The following is a 22471-nucleotide window of genomic DNA, read 5'->3' on the forward strand; positions in this document are numbered from 1 at the left end:
GGAAAAGAATAAAACTTATGTTAACATTAAAGAAGGCTCAAATAAGTAGAAACCTGTATCATAAAGAGCTCAAAAGTAGAGTGCTGTATATATGGAAAATAAATATATTCAGAACATTAGCAATGAGAAAAATAGAAATTAAAGCAAAATACCACTTAATACCTATTAGACTGCAAACACTAGAAAGCTCAATGATGCCCACAGTGTTTGTAGCAGCATTGTTTGTAATGGCCAAAAAAACTATTGGAAGTACTCTAAGTGTCTATCAACAGTAAAACAGGTTGTGAGAATTACTACAGTGACAAATTCACTGGAATGCAATACAGCAATGAAAACAATTTATGAATGCATGAAATCTGAATTCATATGTATGAATCTCAGGACTTCAATGTTAAATTAAAAAATCAGTTACTGAAAAAATATATTCAGTATAATTTCATTTATATAAAGTTCAAACTCATTTAAAATTAAACAATAATTATAGATTCAAATATATAAAGTTACGAAGAAAAGCAATGGAATGAATACCTAGAGTAGTGACTAACTTTGAGGGAGGCTATTTCAGAATTTGAAAAGGCAAAAAAATTGAAAATAAAATTGAAACATTATGAATACAAAGAAGTAAACAAAGAGCAACAAAGATAGCAGAGCTTTATATCAAATGAATGGTACCAACAAGTGTACTAAAGAACCTTAAGGAAGAAACTATAGACTGAGTGCTTCTCAGGGTGTCCAATGTTTTGCTTTCCCTAGCCCACACTGGAAGAAGAATTGTCTTGGGCCACACATAAAATACACTAACATTAATGATAGCTGATGAGCTACAAAAAAAAAATTGCAAAAATATCTCATAAAGTTTTAAGACAGTTTACGAATTTGTGTTGGGCTGGATTCAAAGCCAGCATGTGACCTGTGGGCTGGACAAGCTTGGCTTAGATAGTGAGAAAGGCTTCCTATGGAGGAAACATGGCATATGATGGCTCCTTAATAAAAGATCTAGAAAACAAAAACGGAGAGGGAAATGAGTAAAAGAGCATTTTTCATGGCATAGTGGAAGAACGCTAACATACTTTCACACAGGGGTAGAAAGAAGAAGGTTGTCAAGGTTCAAATTGTGAAGGGTGAAAGAATTTGGGAAGGCACAGAAAGTTGGAAGCTAAAAATGTGCTGAATTGAAAGAGTAATCTGACAGACACATAAAGTATCATGAATAAATTAGGGATGGCAGTGAGGACACTACAGCGTTAATCCAGGTCTGTAGTGATGAAGGCTTGGCCAGTGATAAGAGGAGCGGAATAATTTTTAAAGCACTTACCATGTTTGATGGGTATGGCTGTAGTTTTAGAAATAGTAAAAGCATTTTATAACTATCCAGCCAATGTGTTGAAGGGGAGGTATAACTGCTGTGCTATAGTAAAGAAGCAATAAAGCTGTGCATGGTGAGGATGAGGGACAATCAGCTCATCTAGCCAAAACCGTTGTCTCTTCCTGGCTGTCCCACAAAGCAGAAAACAAACACAGCCTCCTGCCATTAACTCTAAGTCCAGAGTTGAGGCAAAGAACAGAAATGTGAGAGTGACTTGTTTTCCTTTTAATCTTAAGACTCGCTGTCCAGAGACTGCTTGCATATGTTTTATTCTCTTTTATCTACTGCCACCTAGTGTAGATAGAAAATTATTTACCTGTGAAAATACAATCTAGTTGCACCATCTGAAATTGAAACTGCTCAAGAAATCTAAATCACATAGAGTCAGCACCTGTCATAAAAAACCAAAATCCTTGACCTACAAGTCCTGATGTAATTAACAGTATTTAACTGCATACGTTGCTGTCACACAAGTTAAATAGAGCCAGAAGTTCTTACTAAGTAACATTTATAGTCCTCTCCATAAAGAAAATATGCTGAGGGGGTGATACGGTTAAATTCTTTGCTAGCTAACTTCCAGGAATACTAACAGTACCTTGTAGCTCGTGATATTTATTAAAGGGAAGAATATGTTAATAATTAGAGTTGCCTGGAAATGAAGTGGGCTGCCTATGAGAGGCCAAGTTCTCCATGGCTGAACAAGAGTATATAACTGGGACTAATGAATGACGTAAGGGTTAGACTGTATGACCTCAAAGGTACCATCCCACATCCCCCTCTGAGGTTCTCTGTGTCCATGATACTGAGGAGTCCATGAACATAAAAACTCTACTAATAAATTCCATAAGCCTTCACTAGACTACAAGCTTCTGAAGGGCAAGGAGTATGCCCATCTTGTTCACTGCTGCATACTCTAAAGCTAGTACAACATCCAGCACACAGATACTTTAATATCTGGTAACAGGATAAAATGTAATTTTGTTTATATTGAAGCATTACATCAAAGTAGTTAAAAACACAGAATGGAACCAGAGTGCCTGGGTTGAAATTCTAGTGCTGCCACTTACTAACTTTAAGATTTAACTAACATACACCTCAATTTTTCATGGGATAATAGCGGTACTTACTTCACTGAGATTTTAGGAATATTAACTTAATTTGTATAAAACCCTTAGAACAGTCTTGTATAACTGTTAGACTTTATCATCATGTAATGAACATTTACTGAGGCCTGAAACAGTATAAACATATACCACAGTTAGAAGTAGAATACAAAATGGATAGCTAGACAAGTGGTCATTTTAAAAAATCATAAATGGTGATGTTTTCAACCTTATTAGAAGATTGAGATAAAAGCCCAATCTCAGACTTAAAGACTTAAATTGATCACTTGTACTTTTCAACAATGAATCATGGTCAGACTATCACAAAATATTATTATATAAATATTTGGTTAAGGTAAAGGACATTTTCCTTCCTGCTAAATATCGTAACAGAATTTCATACGCAATTTATATGTTAAGGTAATCTCAAATGGCCATAAAAAACTGAAAGTCATCAGAACATTATTTTATTAAAAAATCTTTTTAACTAATTATAATCCCTGCTTACAATATTCTGCCATTCTCCTAGAATAACTATTTTGATGCTTTACTGTCATTAAGAGTTATGGCCATCCCTTAAAATGGCTCTACTCTCTTCTCATCAAAATATGTAAGAGAGAAGGGGACTGCTCAGGAGAAAAATATCACACACACACACTGAAGGAATGTCTGGTTTTGTCTAGGGGCAGGACAATGCAATTCAACTCAAGACAGTCTGAAGAAGATATAGTCAGCATGAACTAGTGATGTGCTATAGCACAATGTGGGTAGGGTCAAGATACCTTGTGTAAAAATGGGGCTTCTTTCCCACCAAAAAAGAAAAAAAAGAGAGAAAGGTGCTGTTCTCATGTTTTTAATTAAGATGGAGTGCCCAGGCCAGGAGTACTACGAAGGATCTGTAGTTAGATAAGTAGGAAGAACTCGGGCGGGGGCTATTTCACATAGAGAGAATTTGATATTTCATGCCTTCTTTCATGTGGCCTTCTTCTCTCATTTATCTAAAAAGTATTCTGGCTATCACCCCCTCTATCCATGTAGGAATTAGTAATTTATATATTTAGTCAGCTGGTACCCAAGATCTAAGACTCTGCAGGATTCCCCACCTTCAAACAAGTGAAGCGCTTAAGGCTAGCAAAGAGGTGGCTTTTGCAAAAGGCCAAACTGTTTTACTCAGCAGATTGAGATTATGCAATTCAGATGAGTCTCAAAGAAAACATAATACAAATCATAGAAATGTTATCTTGTTTCAAACCCAGAAATAAAACACTCATGGTCACTGCAAACAGAGAAAGAAAAATTCATCAGTTCACTAAGATAACATTTATTCTACATATTTTAATAAGATCTATTTATTTTCCTTAAATCCTAATACTGACTTCAAAAAAAGATTTCCTAGTTTTAAAATATTTTCCAAGTAACTGTATGTAAATTTGCCTAAAGCTTTGAAAAAAAAACTTAATCTATTGAATTAGTATTTCGAAATAAAGTTTACTAATGATAAATGAACACAGCACAACTTTTATTCTAACTATTCCATTCTAACTGAAAGTTTTGAACTAAGTAGTCTTTGGCTTTGTGAGGGATCCATATTTATTAATTTGAAGTAGAGTCTTTAAAACACAATTTGGTACTTAACAATTATTTATTTATAATACTAAAGTTGTTCCCTGTCTAGAAAGTTCATAACCTTGACTTTTTTTATGAGAGATTTTCTTTTCTTTTTTTTTTTTTTTGAGACGGATTCTCACTCTGTCGCCCAGGCTGGAGTGCAGTGGCACGATCTTGGCTCACTGCAACTTTCCAGGTTCAAGCAATTCTCCTGCCTCAGCCTCCTGAGTAGCTGGGATTATAGGCACGCACCACCACGCCCAGCTGATTTTTGTATTTTTAGTAGAGACGGGGTTTCACCATGTTGGTCAGGCTAGTCTCGAACTCCTGACCTCATGATCCACCCACCTCAGCCTTCCAAAGTGTTAGGATTACAGGTGTGAGCCACCGCACCTGGCCCAAGAGATTTTTAAGGAAAAAAAAAAATAAAAAGAAACAATTACAACAATTGGTTTTTCATATACAGAATCCTATCACTCTTCTGGCATTTTATGTCACAGGGCCTCAACGTGTTTTACAAAAGCAAGTCATGTTTTATACTTAATTTAAGCAGCCATGCATATTTACAGATAATTTAAACTGTGTACACAGAGGCTGACTACGTCAAGGTCACAAAAAAAAAATTCAGTCACAAGGTTCAGCATTCTGTATAGTGCAACTGAACTTTAATTCCATGATGAAGAAAAGTCAGTGTTTAATAGAAATTTTAAGGGTATACGTGAAAAATTTGTTTGAGAGTGGCTTTGCATGGCCTGGGTCATCCTGACCCAGCAAAGCAAAACAACCCAGCTGGTTTAATGGCTTTTTGGCTGTACCATAAGAGCAGAGCCACTCAGGCAACTCCTTGACATTTGAAAGAAAGCCTAGCACTCTGAAATGAACTGGGGCTGACAGTAAATCAGAGAAAAAAGGGCTTGAGTCTCTGTGCTGAGGTGAGTGTGGAGTCATGGAAATATCACTTAATTCACGAGGAAAGCAGTCTCGGAATCAGGCTGCAGTTCTGCCACCCAACACCCTGGAAAGTGGCCAAACGGATACTTCCCTCCTGATCAATCCTGGCCAAGCCGCAAGATGACAGAATAAAAACACCAAGAGTTAATAAAACCAACTTGGATAATACAAGAAAAGAATACTCAAGTTAAATTAAAATATATTTCACATGTATTTTATATGAATTTATATGATCACAGGGGATAAGAAATATAACTAGAAACAGAAGCAAAAAACGTGAAAACCAAATTAGATTACATTTTTTTCTTTAAAATAGAAGAAAAATGATAACACAGCAAGTAGTACAAAGAAGTGGTAACATGATTAATACTTTAGAAGGACTGAAAAGATTGTCAGAAGTTGGAAAAGACAAAGATAATAGCCAAGAACTGAAAGTCAACACTACCAAGGAAAAGCGAAGACAGAAATCCCAAGATATGGCTGGATTAAACAAAATCTAGAAAATAGTTTAAAAAACAAAGAACAAAAACATATACTTAGATGCACAACTGGAGACTAGCAGAAGTGCCTGAGATCACAGCAAAGACCAAGACTAAGGAAAACAAAATAAAAGAAGTGATGTGGGTGAGGGCACATGGAAGCACAGCATGAACAGTGACTGAGGCTACTGTGCATTGCCGCTCAGGAATACATCTCAAGGACTCAAAATACCTAAATCTAAAAGTAAAGAGACTGCCAGTGATAAAAATTCAGATGAACAGGTAATTTCTGATGTCAGCTCTTAGAAGAGAAATGGCTGAAGAAGAATCATGCAAAATAAGAATAGGCTAACATCAGCTAAGCATCTAGCAAATACAAATCTCTCTTTGAACACAAAAGAACACTTAAATCATAACATTTAAATTCATAGGACCTAAGGGAATTTGTCAACAAAAACCTACAATAGATAATTACATATGTAAAATATATACAGGCAATAAAATTGTCTTAATTATTAGATTTAATCACTAAGTCTCTTCTTTTACCTGTCCATAAGATTTTCTTTTTGCTATAAAAGAGTTTTAAGCTACCTATTTCAATAACCATTATAAAAATTTTTGCACTTCAGCCTTATTCTCATGACAGCTATCACATGACCTCCCTAAATACAACTAGAATATAAAGTTAGTTCAGACTTCACAGTCACCAGAGGCCTTAGATTTAATTTCTCATTTCCTATTACTATCAACACCATTGTTTAGCTTTATTTCTGGGCCTTCAAGAAACAAATATAAAACTTTATTTCACACTATAGTGAAAACAATTGTTTATCAAAGCGCTGCTGTTTTAAGGCAGCACTAGGTTCTATATATAATTCAGTAATTTCAAACACCTCCTTGACCAAAAGCCTCAAAATGTACACAAAATGTAGGACAAATATGCACAAAATACTCACTTCTACAGTCTCAACTTTTTCCTCATGGGGGTGTGGTGTTCTTGGGTAGATATCAAGAAGATGTGGTGGTGAATCAAAATGTAATCTTTTGAGATTTCTTTTGTTAAGACCTTTATAAGGCAATTCATCGAAGTTAGTCCTCCATAATAAGACCTATGAAAAAAGTCAATGATGTTGCAGTTATTGACTTGCATGTACAAGCAACAGAGCTGATTTTAAAATCCACAATATACAGAATTGTCCCCCAAAGTAGAAAGGGTAGATATATATTTCAACTATGTTACTATTTCTCAATATCTTTTTTAAGGTGTGGTTGGGGGAGAGATTTGGCATTTTGAATTGCCTTCATGTCTGATTTAAAATTCATATTAAGAAAATATCTGGTCTTAAAATCCTCTTTTTGTTTTTTGGTCAAAGTCCAATGTTCGGCTTGATCACTTTGTTCAATAAATCTGGCCATGAATGGCTTTTGGTTATTTCAAATAAATGCAGATTTGCTATATAAATCATTTATATTTACCGTCCTCAAGAAGCTTAAGATTAGGCAATGATTCAAGCAAAACTGCTATATAATTACTGAAGGTGAACACATAGTGTCAGTTACATGTAGAGTTAAGTGTTAAATGAGCAAAAGAAAATAACTATTTGAATTCCCAAAACTTAGAACTGGCTCTGTTTCAGCTATGAGATAGCAGACTTCATGGTACTGATTAAAATATAAGCTTATCACCTACCATCTTAACATATACAAAGTAGCTGGTTATAAAACTCTTAGCTGAGGTCAAGGATTCTTTTACCTTAACCAAATCAAAGAGGAGCTGAAAGATTTACAAACCTGTGTGTCTCCACCTCCTGATGCAAATAGCTCTCCACCTTTTGAAAATGAAACAGTAAAGACAGGTCCCTGAGAAATAAACGGAGATAAAGAAAAAAAGTACTTGGTAATGCTTTCTCATGGCCAAGAAGACTTTGGATATCAATTTCTCATCCTAATTTATGCACACTACTCATGCAATAAGTCTGATAAAACATATCAGTTGCTAGCAACTAATGCTGGCAGAGTAAAGATAATCAAAGAATCAACCCAATCATATTAAAGCACAAATAAATGATACCTAAAAAATACTAAAAATTAATTTAAAAAATAACCTTCTTCTCCTTTCAAGAAAAGCTTGTATATATGTAAGTTCATAAGAATTTCTGTTAAGACTTTCTGGCTTTGGACTCTGTATTCAACCAATCACTAGCAGAAACTGAATGATAAATATGTGGGTAATGGGAATGAGGCTATTTACATAAAGTCCATTTCCTGATCAATGGGCTTCACTGAGTTCTCCCTTCACTTAGGCAACCATAAACCACTAGAAGTTTAAAGAGCAGAACAGATAGGAGGAGAGCTGTGAATGACTAAAGTCAATATCACAATTGTGAGAAAGATGAATTGGAGTAAGATGCTTGGTTGGAGGCCAGTTAGGAAGTTACTGTAATTATCTAGGTGAGAGGTAATGAAAACCTGAAATTGAGCAGTTACTGTGGAATTAGACAAGACTGTGCTTGGCACAGTCACAAGGTGGATAGCCTCTAGGTCAACTTTTCAGTTCAGATAAGAGTATTTCTTATCTCAAAAATATTAATATATACCATATGTTTTTAATATGTCCTTAATCTACACAAGAAAAGTTTTAGGAAAAACATCTTGTATTTTCCCAAGTAGACTATCCCACAGATTTAGGTTATAATATTAATAGCTTCATAAACACCTTCACTTCCAGACTAAAATTCCATCTTCATGTAGTGTTTTCCTACTGAAGACTGTGTTTATCTTTTTTTCCCTATTATTTTGTACCTTTTTCATGGATATTTCAGTCCGTGGCCACTTTTATTGGTTGTGTTTATTCAGGCTAAATCCATGGATATGCATATATTTAAGCTGGTTAGTGTTTATTTCTGCTTTACCCTAACACCACTCCAGAATAAATGATAATGCAAAGCAGGAAGCCAGACAGAACCTGTGAAAAAGAAACTCTTCTCTTCTAGACCACAAAGCTCATTCTATTTCTAGATATAAACAGCTTATACTTGTCAAAAGGAAGTACCTTTAAAAAAAAAGAGGATGCATTCTTAAAAATTCAGAGAGGTTTGAATGTTTTCTGGAAGAAAAGAATAGTTTATGTAACCCCAAAAATTTATCCAGGCCGGGCACAGTGGCTCACACCTGTAATCCCAGAACTTTGGGAGGCCGAGGCAGTCAGGCAGATTACCCGAGGTCAGGAGTTCAAAACAAGTCTGGCCAACATGGTAAAACTCTGTCTCTACTAAAAAAAAAAAAAAAAAAAAAAAATTAGCTGGGCGTGGTGGTGTGCCTGTACAGAAGGCTAAGGTAGGAGAATCGCTTGAACCCAGGAGGCAGAGGTTGCAGTGAGCTGAGATTGTGCCACTGCACTACAGCCTGGGTGGCAGATTAAGACTCTATCTCAAAAATAAAGAAATAATAAATTTAAAAAATTGATCTATAATGCATTATATGCTAGTGGGGGGGGGGATCTTTGCACAGGCTCAGTAAAAGGCACCACTCTTACCTACTTGGTTCTAAACCACTTGAGAAATAAGACAAGGGAATATGGCATGTGATAATTGAAATATCACCTTTCTTTCTAATAAATGCTTGTAAAAAGAGAATGTGGCTTTTATGTTTAACACAAATAGGCTTTCTAGAACTGATGCCCAGAATGAGTCACAGGCAAACTAGACAAGGGCAGGTCTCCCCACAAGGAATATCAGAGAAAAACAGTGAAGAGTGGCTCACTCTCAAAGGCAGGAGACTAGAAGGTGTTAGGCTGTGCCTACCCAATTTCTCCTAAACCCACCAGCAAATTAGCAGAAGGAGTGAGGGAGAGGTGTGAGAGGCTGGGTGTCAGGGCTAAGCGGGACAGCCTCCACATGAAGGAAAGATCTGAAGTACGGAATCTACTTACCCATCACCATTTACCGAGTCAATCTATACAACACACTGATAAAGACAGCAGTAGAGGATTCATTTAATGGCCATTGAAAGATACACATTGATTTCGACAAGAATTACAACAAGTAATATTTCTTTTTTTTTTCTTTCTTTTCTTTCTTTTTTTTTTTTTTTTTTGATACAGAGTCTTGCTCTGTTGCTGGGCTGGAATGTAGTGGCACAATCTCAGCTTACTGCTGCAACCTCCCCCTCCCAGGTTCAAGTGATGCCCCTGCCTCAGTCTCCCAACCAAGTAGCTTGGATTGCAGAGACATGCCACCACATCTGGCTAATTTTTTGTATTTTAGTAGAGATGGGGTTTCACCATGTTGGCCAAGATGGTCTCGATCTCCTACCTCAGGTGATCTGCCCGCCTCAGCCTCCCAAAGTGTTGGGATTACAGGCATGAGCCACTGCACCTGGCCACAAATAATATTTTTAAGAGTTGTTTCCAGAGGATAAAAACAGCCATGTGAGTAAAAAAGTTTTATGATAGCAGCAAGTGTATGCTATGTATGGAAAAAGAATAAAGGGGTATAAAAATGGATCAAAAATTTAAAATATATATTATTTTATATTTTTATATATAAAAAGCAAGAATCTGAGTGTTAATACCGTATGTCCTTGAAGTGTATAGATGAGCCTTCCTTCTAAGAGGTCCAGAATCTTAAGGGTACCATCTGAAGAAGCTGTGATGAGGTAGTTACCCGAAGGATGGAATGATATGCAATTAACTCCACCACTGTGAACTGATTTGTAGAAAATAAAAGCAAAAAGTTCAGAGAACAATTCTTACTTTTAAAGATACTCCAGTACCTTATTAGCAATAGGTTACAAACAAGAACACTGTTTCCACAACGACAAAATTCTATACAGCTCACTTTTAAAACGAGTATTTTGGCATCACATAGCATTAAGCTTCCAGTTAGACAGCCAGAATAACTTTAAAAATGAGACTGTGCCACGGAAAGGTAATCTTACTGACCACATTACTATAAAGTCTTTGGATATATTGCCAATAAAATTGACAGTTAATTATTACTAGCTCAGATAAGGTAGATAACCTAGCCTCAAATCCAAGGAAATAACCAATTAGTGGCTTGGGATTAAAGGGAGAAGTGTGTGGAGACACGTTTGAAAAGGACACAGTCCTATCATCATGCTTGAGAATTTGTTTTGGGACAGCATCCTTCCAACAGGAGGCAGTATAACACAATGATGAAAAGTTAATTTTTCTATGCACTGTGTAAGCAAGAAGACCTAAGTAGTTCTATTGATTATTTGAGCAAGTTAATTACCCTATTTAAATCTCAATTTCCTTATCTTTAAAATGTAATAATGATACCTCCTACGAATATTGTTTAGATTTGGCACAGTATCTGCTACATGGTAAACACTGGATAACCTACTATGTTTAATAAAAATTTGGATTTAATATAAATCCAATATAAACGAAGAAAATTCACTTCTCTTTTATTTCAGCACATAGGCATAGTAGGTAGTTGTTTTCTACCAATTATAACACCTATTTGTGCTCGCATAACTCCCTGTGATTCAGAATTCAGTCATTTCTGTCCCTGACTTCTCATGCAATGTTGACAACCAGAGTTTGAAAATCTCATAGCAACTTCTTCTTCTTTTTTTTTTTTTTTTAACCAGCCTTCACATCATTTTTAAGGTCTCTTCACTTCCTGCTTTCCTTGGGCTTCTGAGACCCTGCTGTTGATGGGAACTAATTATACTATTCTCTAGCCTGTTCCAAGGCAGCCCATGACCCCAAGTAAGAGAGGGCCAAACCACACCAACAAGGAGAATCAGTCCTTCCAAGAGGAGTCCATTCAGTAACTGAAATTTTTGTTAGGGAAATTGTTACCTTGGTAATGCTGTAGTAATTTGTTCACTCTTACATCCCAGACTTTCACAGTTTGATCAGAACCTGCTGAAGCTATGCATGTACCACTAGGGTTAAAGTCCACAAAATTTGCAAATCTAGGAGGAAAGAATAAGATGACCTAATATTTCAATTACTTTTTTTTGTTGTTGTTGTTGTTGAGACGGAGTCTCACTCTTGTCACCTAGGCTGGAGTGCAGTGGCACGATCTCAGCTCACTGCAACCTCCACCTCCTGGGTTCAAGCGATTCTCCCACCTCAGCCTCCCAAGTAGCTGGAATTACAGGTGTACACCACCATGCCGAGGTAATTTTTGTATTTTTAGTGGCAACAGGTTTTCACCATGTTGGTCAGGCTGGTCTCAAACTCCTGACCTCAGGTGATACGCCTGCCTCAGCCTCCCAAAATGCTGGGATTACAGACGTGAGCCACCGCGCCCAGCCATATTTCAACTTCTTTGCTCTCATTTCTTTATTTAAATTGTTATAATCAAATGTCTCCTTAGAAAACTAACCCACGTAAGTGCACAAAGAAAGTGTACTTACCCAACGGAATCTGAGAAGTTATTAACACATTGCTTATTTGTGGTATCCCAAATTTTAATAGTTTTATCCTCACTACATGACACAATTAGCCTTCCATCAGGTGAAAATCTGGAAAGAAGAAGAAAGAAGATGTTTTATGTGAAAGGTTCTGGAGAGTCACCACCTCACCTCTACACCACAAATAAATCAGGCTGTAAATATTAAATACCAGAGACCACTGTTACCATCCCCTGCAGTAAAGTCATATTCTGCAGCCTAGATCTTCATCATGACAAACAACACTCACAGACCATTAAAAGGTCAAAATATGCTATGTAGACTAACCAAGTTGCCTTTTTCCTTTCATTCTTTTATTTAAATAAGTTTTGTTTTATTGCATCTGCTTTAGGGTTTTGATTCAACTCTGCACTCACTCTAAGCCAAGTGCCTCGTATTTTGAAAAGAACTCTCTTCTATTTCTGTCACTAGACAGCATTATCCATATGATCCAAGAGAGAGCCTTTATTACTCATCCTACCAAGCCTGCAGTGAAACTTTTTGTAAGAAAAGGAATGTTGTGTTGAGAATTAAAATTAAGTGACATCACCAACAAAAGAACCTAACTGCCCATGCCTGTAACTTCTTGGACTTGGGGAGGCCAGAGAGCTCCAATGGACTGAAAATAGGACAACTCATTTATACAGAAGAGAACAGAAGCTCCTTCATGGAGAAACCTATCATCCACATGCCCCATTAAAAAGCAAATGAGAAAAATCTCAGACATCTTGTCTACTGCTTTTATGCTGTCTATTCCTTTAAGATCCTTCCCAAGGTTCTTTTTCTATTTTTTGGCCACGATGCCTTTTAAATATAAATAGAGGAGCAGGAGACCACAGAGAAAATAAAAACAAATTTTAGACTATTAGAAAACTATGAATAGTATTTTTATTATATTTTAACAGTAACAAAAACCAAAAACGACAGATTTAGGTCACAGACTATGTTTCAATTTTATTTGTAGTTTCCCTCTACGCCCAGAGTAAAGATTACTATAAGTCAACAACTAAGGGTGTGGAATATAATTGAAGATTTTTATTTTTGTTCTCTCCCTACTCCCATTCTTAAGGCTGACCTAAAATTAATTCTTTGTGACAGAAACTTTGCATCTGGCGTTCACAGATTCACACAGAAAGAAGACACACAGAAGCATAATTAAGTTCCATGTGAAATAATATTTAAAAATCAAGAAGGCTGGGTGCAGTGGCTCATGCCCGTAATCCTAGCACTTTGGGAGGCTAAGGCAGGCGGATCACCTGAGGTCAGGAGTTCGAAACCAGCCTGGCCAACATGGTGAAACCCTGTCTCCACTAAAATAGCCAGGCATGGTGGCAGGCACCTGTAATCCCAGCTACTCAGGAGGCGGAGGCAGGAAAATCACCTGAACCCAGGAGGCAGAGGTTGCAGTGAGCTGAGATTGTGCCACTGCACTCCAGCCTGGGTGACACAGTGAGACTCGCCTCAGAAAAAAAATAAATAAAAAAGCAAGAAAATAACCTTTCAAGGAAAAATTTTCCATGCTGGGTAGTTTACCCTGATTTTACGGTAAGTAATAATTTATTAATATTTTCTTTCAGAAAATGTGAGAAAAATTCAAATATGAAGGCAGTATTATAAAAAGGCTCCAAATAGAGGAAGCTTGTATATAGACCCTGGGCGGAAACCTACTCAGATAAACATGGCATAATAATTATAAAAAACTGGCCAGGTGTGGTGGCTCATCCTATAATCCCAGCAGCTTGGGAGGCCGAGGTGGGCGGATCACCTGAGGTCAGGAGTTCGAGACCAGTCTGGCCAACACTGTGAAACCCCATGTCTACTAAAAAATACAAAAATTCGTGCGGCATGGTAGCGGGTGCCTGTAATCCCAGCTACTCAGGAAGCTAAGGCAGGAGAATTGCTCAAACCCAGGAGGCAGAGGTTACAGTGAGTTGAGATCACTCCACTGCACTCCAGCCTGGGTGACAGACTGAGACTCTGTCTCAAAAGAAAGAAAGAAAGAAAAAAAAACTGTAAAAAACTAATGCAAGGGATCAAATTGTGTTACTTACTAAGCTTCTTTTTAAAAAATATTACTTAATGTGACTATGTTAAGTAACCAGAATATTTCTAGAAGAAGACTTAACTCTTACATTTCGAGAAAGCAATTATGGAGAAAAATATTTAATAAAAGGAAATGTTTAGATAATAACAAAGTATAAAAGTACTTACCCTATGACATCAGCCAAATTACTACCACCACAATCACATCATTATCCTACCCATATTCCTTGAGCATATATGTCCTAGAACGGTTCTTAACACATTACATGTATCATCTCATTTAATTTTCAGCATAACCCAGTAAAACAGGTGCTACTGCTTGTCTCAATTTACAGTGAAGAAACAGAAGCACATAAAGGATAAGTAACTGACAATGTTATCAGGTCAGTGGGGAGAGGGGTCCGGATTTGAATCAGGCAGTTGTTTCCACAGCCAAACCTCTGAACTACTCTGCTTAAGTCTCTGACAAAAAGGAAGTGTCTTCTACTGGCCCAAATTACTTGGAGCACTGGAAGTTCTGTGTGGCTTCTGTGTAAACAACAGAAGGTTCTAAAGTGGAGAGGAACCACGAGGCAGTGCTGTTAGGAGGCTATACACCACCCTGGAATAAACATCTGTGTGCTGCCATAAGCTGTAGATAAAACAGGCATGGTCTCTGTCCTTGAGGAGTTTGTGGGAAAGATTTTCACCCACTGATTCATTCAAAGATTCCCTGAGCACTTGTCAGTACCTGGCACTGGGCACTGCCGTGAGTAGTAGGAATACAGCTGCGAATGAGACTGGCAAGATCCCTGCCCTCATGAGGCTTTTGTTCTAGGGAGAAGGGAGGGCACACAAAAAACATAATTTTAGAAAGTGATATGAAAAAGGGCTGTAACAAAACAGGTGCCAGTTTGTCACCAGAAGCTCCACAGAGGAAACAGGATTTTAAAGAAATTTGCAAATGAGGAAAAGCATTATCTTGGTCAGCTAAAAGTGCCTCCTGAGCAGGAGGGGCCGTAGCTGGGAGAAATTTCCCAGAGCAAAATAAATGAAGGGGATATGAACCTCGAATGAGTTAAAGTGCAGGCAGTGGCTGGGAAGAACCTGGTGCCAGAAGGAGGCGAGGTTTCTACCATCAACTTAACAGAAATTAAGGGAACTGAGGTTAAAGCCTTTCCCCTGCTCTGGTCACTGCATTATAATCCTGCATATGCTCTCTGTATGTGTTTTTTTGCATTTCAGGTGGCTGAAAGTGGGAATGATGATTTCTATTTCCTCCTCCTCCCTTTTATTTTTAATTAGATACGTCAAAAATAGGTTAGCACCAATAAAACAGGCTTCTCTTTGCCCTGACTTTGATTAGGAAAGGTTAGTCCTTTATTGTCAGGGCTCAAATAACATCTAACTAGACTTTTAAGAATTTAAAGAGGATATAAAATTTCTACTAAGACATTAATAGATTTCTGACTCTCTTAATTTAGTACCACCCAACTGCCTTTAAAAACGTCTACAAAGTGTATCACCAAGATGGATATTACATTAGTCAATAGTGAATACTGGATCAGCAAACATGGACATTCGAGAGTTTGAGAGGCATATGAGAAGTTAGTTGAACTACTACTGAATTCCTTAAACTTTACTGATATTCATTCAAAAGAATGAGGAATGAGGAAATTCTTTTTTTTTTTTGAGACGGGAGTCTCGCTCTGCCGCCCAGGGTGGAGTGCAGTGGCTGGATCTTAGCTCACTGCAAGTGCAAGCTCCGCCTCCCAGGCTTACGCCATTCTCCTGCCTCAGCCTCCCGAGTAGCTGGGACTACAGGGGCCTGCCACCTCGCCCGGCTAGCTTTTTGTATTTTTTTTAGTAGAGACGGGGTTTCAACGTGTTAGCCAGGAGATCTCCTGACCTTGTGATCTGCCCGTCTCGTCCTCCCAAAGTGCTGGGATTACAGGCTTGAGCCACTGCGCCCGGCCTTTTTTTTTTTTTTTTTCCTAGACAGGGTCTCACTCTGTCACACAGGCTGGAAAGCAGTGGTGCGATCTCGGCTCATTTCAGCCTTGACCTCCAGGGCTCAGGTGATCATCCCACCTTAGCCTCCCAAGTAGCTGGGATTACAGGCTTGTGCCACCATGCACGGCTAAGTTTTGTAATTTTTGTAGAGACAGGGTTTCGCCACGTTGCCCAGGCTGGTCTAGAACCCCTGGGCTCAAGCAATCCTCCTGCCTTCGCCTCCCAAAGTGCTAGAATTACAGGTGTGGGCCACTGTGCCTAGCCCAGAATGAGGAAATTCTTGAACTTATTTCTGGTAAAACTGATTCACATGTCCTTGAAAGTAGCCCAAATTATATAACAGGAGTCTTTTTAACTTGGAATCTACAGAGTTCCTGTAACTGTATGTAAAAATTTTATGTCCATATTCATAGTCCTAGTTACTTGTTCATTACAGAACCAAAAGCATCCATGAACCATTAAAAGGCTTAAAGTGCTTTCATAAGGCCGGTGAGGTGGCTCATGCCTGTAATCCCAGTACTGTGGGAGGCCGAGGCAGGCAGATCATTGAGGCCATCAGTTTGAGACCAGCCTAGGCAATATGGTGAATCCCTATTGCTGCTAAAAATGCAAAAATTAGCAGGGCCTGGTGGTGCATGCCTGTAATCCCAGCTACTTGGGAGGCTAAGGCAAGAGCATCCGGGAGGTGGAGGCTGCAGTGAGCCAAGATTGCACCACTGCACTCCAGCCTGGGTGACAGAGTGAGACTGTCTCAATAGATAGATAGATAGATAGATAGATAGATAGATAGATAGATAGATAGATAGATAGATAGATAGATAGATACTTTCTTAAAAAATCAAATTTTCCTTTGGCTATTTCTTATCTTCAGAATACATTTTCTATAAAAACACACCCAGGGCTCTGGGACCAAACAGGGCAGGCACTATTTCATGTCCCATAAGACACAAATCATTAGTAAGAGGAACTCTGAAGCCAACTGCTCTTCAGTACTAGGAGGAAGCAGTAAAAAGTAGTGGAAATAAGACTGCTCAGTAAATACTAAGTCCTGAATCCTAGGGACAGTTCTGCAACTGTCCAGCTATGTAATCTTGTAAACTCACAACCATAATGGCCACCATTTCCTATTTGTATAATGAAGGAGTCTGGATTGAATCAGCCCTAAAATTTTCACAAACTCTAAAAATTTGGCAGTCTCAGAGTTTGCTTTGATAGAATTTGATGTTTACAGATTGAGGGTGAAGTTCAAGTCAATAAGCAAAACATTTATTCTTTTTAAGTGTTGGTCAGCATTAGAAGAGAAACCATCTGTTGACTACAGTAGCAGGATTCATTTCTGCAACTGCTGAGAGACAAAAAGCAGATGAAAAAGATGTAAAAAGATGAAGCATGCCATGAAAATTACTTGTTGGGGAATTTACCATCTATGTGCCAAGGCTTCCTTCCTGGAATCTCCACCCATGAGTACAACTGCTTGCTGGGCATCTCCTCTTGGATATCCTGCAAGAACCTCCAGCTCTAAACTTGTCCAAATGAATTCACCCTCTTCCTCTTGAAGAGGAAGGTTCTCTTCTTTTCTTTCTCTTTATCCAGTGTTTTCTTTCTCAGAAAATGGTTTCTAAAGCCAGAAACTCGGGGGTCTGGCTTGATTCTTCTTTCTCTTCTACTTTCCCACATTCCAGTCCATTATTGGGTCCTGTCTCCTCAAACCACAATTGGCCCTGTTGTCTTCCACTCTCCACAAGCAACAAAGTGATCTTTAAATCTTAAATAAAATTGGGTCATTTTTCTGCTTAAAACCCTTCAGTGGTTTCTCGTTTCCTTTGGGGAGAAGTGTGACATGCTCATAGCCCTCTAGGGCCCGTCCTCCTGTGCCTTCATCTTCATCACCCTCCTCTTCCTCACCTTCTCTTAGGTCCCTTGCTTTTGCTCAGATGTTTCCCTGTGCCTTAAACACTGCCCCCTAGTCTTTACCTAGTTTAAAATCTGTAAAAGGATTTTACACATCCTTCAAGCTCTCTGCTTCAATGTCGCTTCCTCAGGAGCGGCCTTCCTGAACACTGTCACCAGTAGACTAGCGCCCCAGGATGTGTTCTTGGAGTTGCCCACAACCATATTCATTCATTCATTCATTCATTCATTCATTCATTCATTCATTCATTCAGAGATACACTCTCGCTCTGTAGCCCAGGTTGGAGTGCAATGGCAGGATCTCAGCTCACTGCGACCTCTGCCTCCCAGGTTCAAGCGATTCTCATGCCTCAGTTACCCCGCTTCCCCAGGTAGCTGGGATTACAGGCATGTGCCACCATACCTGGCTAATTTATGTATTTTTAGTAGAGATGGGGTTTCGCCATGTTGGCCAGGCTGGTCTTGAACTCCTGGCCTCAAGTGATCCACCCACCTCAGCCTCCCAAAGTGTTAGGATTACAGGCGTGAGACACCACGCCTGGCTCAACATCCACATTTATACTTCAGTACTCCATGCTGGCTTCTCTAATAGGATATAAGCAAGAAGAGGCAACTCACATCTGTCTCACTCAATGCTCTATCCCCAGACACTGGCACTGAGTAGGTCCTTAGTAAATGTTTAGGAAATTTTAAAAAACAGTTTTAAGGGAATTTAAACTAACTTAATATTATATATAGCCAATGTAAGCTGAGAAAAATCTTTGCAATTCTTTGCACAACAATGTGAATATACTTAATGCCACAGAACTGTACACATAAAAATGGTTAAAATGGTAAATTTTGTTATATATATTTTACCACAATTTTACAAAATCTTTTCAATTCAGATGGTCAGAAGATCACTTTGCAATCCTACCAACAACTGAAAATTATAGGCAGATATTTACTCCCAAAAAATCAATGCTGGAAAAGCAATAGACTTGGAAAAGTTCTCTACTATATTAACTTGTACTTATATTTCATTAAGAACATTATAAAGAAATGTAATTTATCCCACAATATGGGCATTATTTTTAAAAACATAGGGCTATACTAATTTTAACTTTTAGAAAAATTCTTTTGTAACTAAAAAGATATTTCTCACCTACATACATGTATTTCAAATGATGTTTTCTTCATCATTAAAGTTATTTTTAAAAATTGAGAAATACAAAAAATTTTAAAAGTCCAGATCTTGTCACTCAAACATAATTACATTTAATATCTTGTGTATAATAGATACCTCATCTTTTATTCATGCAAAGGTCTTTTAAAATACAACCACTGCATTCCATGCCCCCATGTAAACATATTTTCATGCCATAACTTGCATATATACTCCCTTTTCACTGGTTACACCATAATCTAACTATATTTAACTAGTTTTTTTATTTGAAATAAAAATTGGAAAAATTGGTTATTTCTAATTTCTCATCATTTCAAATTATACTGAAAGCACTATCTTTGAATACAAAGCTTTTTCATGTTTTTGCAAAAAAGTATTTATTTTAGATACATTTTTGGTTGTAGAATCACTGCAACAAAGATGCCTGACATATTTTGCAAATACACTTATAAAAAGACTGTACTATTTACATTTTAAAAGCATGAAAATATTTCCCAATATATGGTATACCTTATTTATTTAAATTAACCTTTGTTAAATTAGATTATAAAAAAGGTTAGTCTAGAGCAATCAGCTGTTCACCTCCTCTTACACTAATGGGCACCATCTCTGCGCCGCATTGAATAAGCTTGGGCTCCAAGAACAAACTCATAGAAAGTACTGGGCACGGAGATAGACACAGAATTTTAATTATTTAAGTCCATGGCATACATTTAAAATTCAAATACAAAAGGCAGAAACAATTGCTCTACTGATCGTCTTCATTCATTTAAGTACACTATCCATGCACTGGGAGGAAGAGCAGTACTACTTGGATTATTTTAAATATCTAGTTGTTTAATTCATCTAAATTTTTTTGGTAAAATATTCAACTTTATATTTTTCCAAATATAAATCTAGTTATCTTAACTACATATTAAATAGACCATATATTTCCCCACTGATTGGAAATGCCACCTTTATTGTAAGTTCTCATATATACATGTATCTGCTTCTGAGCTTTATATGAACTCTTTTCTTAACCCTATACCATGATCACCATATTTTAATTACTATGGTTTTATAGTAAGTTTTGAAAACTGGTTGGATAAGTTTCTTTTTTTTTTTTTTTTTTTTGAGAGACAGGGTCTCTCTCCATTAGCGAGGCTGAAGTGCAGTGGCAACATCTCAACTCACTGCAGCCTAGGCCTGCCAGGCCCAGGTGATCCTCCCAGCTTAACATCCAAAGTAGCTAGGACTACAGGTGCATGCCACCATGCCCAGCTAATTTTTGGATTTTTCGTAGAAATGGGGTTTTGCCATGCTGCCCAGGCTGGTCTCTAACTCCTGGACTCAAGCAATCCACTCACTTCTTGCAAGAGGCTGATAAGTCATAAAGCCAATTTATAATTTTTTTTTTTTTTGATAGAGTCTCACTCTGCCACCCAGTCTGGAGTACAGTGGTGTGATCTTGGCTTACTGCAAACTCCGCCTCCAAGGTTCACACAATTCTTGTATCTCAGCCTCCCAAGTAGCTGGGAATACAGGTGTGTGCCAGCATGCCTGGCTAATTTTTGCACTTTTAATAGAGATGGGGTTTTGCCATGTTGGCCAGGCTGGTCTCAAACTCCTGGCCTCAAGTGATCTACCTGCCTCAGCCTCCCAAAGTGCTGGGATTACAGGTGTGAGCCACCTGGCCCTAATTGTTAGGGCCATGTTGGCCAGGCTGGTTTCAAACTCGCAGCCTCAAGTGATCCACCCACCTCGGCCTCCCAAAGTGCTGGGATTACAGGTGTGAGCCACCTAGCCCTAATTGTTTTCTTGTCAACTTTCCTTGGCTATTCTTGTACATTTATCACATTCATGTGAATTTGTAAATTGACTTGTCAGGTTCCACTAATTCCTTGGACAGAATTTCCAGTTCTGGTCATGGGGTAGTAAAGGTTATCAGACTTACTCCTCCACCACAAACAACCATACAACTGCCAAATATATGAAGCAACTGTTTTTAGGAACTAAGCAAGAGATAGCATAGGGTTGTGAATCTTGAGAGACGGGAAACAAATGAGATAAGCAATAAATATGTCCCAGATTTCTACATGGGAGCACTTTCTAAACCTTAGTACATGGAAGTGGAGCCCAAGGAGATAACAGCAGTCTCACTGGGCACGGGAAACAGCAATCAGAACTCAGGGCTGCTAACAGGCTGAAATTTTGAGGACAGGGTACGAGAGAAGATTTACGAAGAGCAGAATCCCCGAAAATTCTGCATTGGAAAAAAAATTTACAAGGAACCCCCTTGTATACAATACAATCCCCTTTGTATTGTCAAATACAAAGCTGCCCAGGCAAAGGCAACAAGGCTTGGCAGAGAACAACTACTGGGAGACTGTGAGCAGAACAAAGATTACAGAGGTTACACAGAACTGAGAGATGTTCAAGCTCTGACCAGCCTTTGCTGAATACTCCAGGTATTCAGCTGAAATGCTAGAAGGGCCACTGGCACTACAGCCCATGAGTAAAGACTACACTAGATCCACCCTACATAGGCTAAATCCAAGCCTCAACAGAATCTCTATGGGCAAGAAGAAAGTTAATTTCTTACCAGAACAAAACTTAACACTCTTTAGACAATGACAGCACAACCTAAACTAAAAAATTTAGCCGTGTTTAGACATACAATTAAAAAATCACAGAACATATGAAGAAGCAGAAAAATTTTACCCAGATATGGCATAGATGTTGGAATTAGAGCTGTAAAACAATTATTACAAATATGTTCAAGGATTTAAAGTAAAAGACAGGCATCATGGGCAAACAAATGGAGAATCTCACCAGAGAAATGGATACAGTTAATTGGATGCTACAGCAGAAAAGACCATGAACTTGAGGATAAGCCAATAGAAATTATACAAACTAAGCATAGGGAGGAAAAAAATGGAAAAATATGAACAAAGGCCTCAAAAAACTGTGGTACAGTAACAAGTGGTCAAACATACATGAATTTGGAGCTTCAGAGATGAGAAAGAAATTAGGGAAGAAAAATATATGAAGAAAAGGACAAAAAGTTTTACAAATATGAAAAATATCAATCCATAGATCCAAACATTTCAGTGAACTATGAGAAAAATAGATAAAACCATACCTAGACCCATCATGGTCAAATTGCTGAAAACAAAAGATCTTTACAAAAGAGACAAAAGAGAGCAGCAGAGAAAAAAGATACTTTATATATAGGGGAATTACATTAAAGTGATTGCTGGCTTAACATTAAAAAAATGCAAACTAAAAGACAATAGAATGACGTCTTAGTCCATTCTGCTATAACAAAATACTGCACACTGGGTAGCATATAAACAACAGAAATTTATTTCTCACAGTTCTAAAGACTAAGTTCTACATCAGAGCACCAGCAGATGTGGTGTTTAATGAGGGCCTGTGATAC

At 37.9% G+C, this 22471-nt stretch overlaps 1 protein-coding gene across 2 annotated transcripts in view; it reads right to left on the reverse strand.

The window, feature by feature from the left end:
* Nucleotides 1-22471, reverse strand: part of LOC105505626 (POC1 centriolar protein homolog B) — a 102843-nt gene that overhangs the window by 41241 nt on the left and 39131 nt on the right. For both annotated transcript variants that reach the window (XM_011933510.1, XM_011933519.1), the window contains exons 5-9: nt 11901-12008; nt 11338-11453; nt 10080-10213; nt 7299-7367; nt 6464-6616 (exon numbers count right to left, since the gene is read on the reverse strand). In XM_011933510.1, coding sequence (XP_011788900.1) covers nt 6464-6616; nt 7299-7367; nt 10080-10213; nt 11338-11453; nt 11901-12008 — 580 coding nt within the window. The remainder of the gene's footprint in view (nt 1-6463; nt 6617-7298; nt 7368-10079; nt 10214-11337; nt 11454-11900; nt 12009-22471) is intronic.

Source organism: Colobus angolensis, unplaced genomic scaffold (assembly GCF_000951035.1).
Source record: "Colobus angolensis palliatus isolate OR3802 unplaced genomic scaffold, Cang.pa_1.0 Scaffold10, whole genome shotgun sequence".
Lineage (NCBI taxonomy): Eukaryota > Metazoa > Chordata > Mammalia > Primates > Cercopithecidae > Colobus > Colobus angolensis.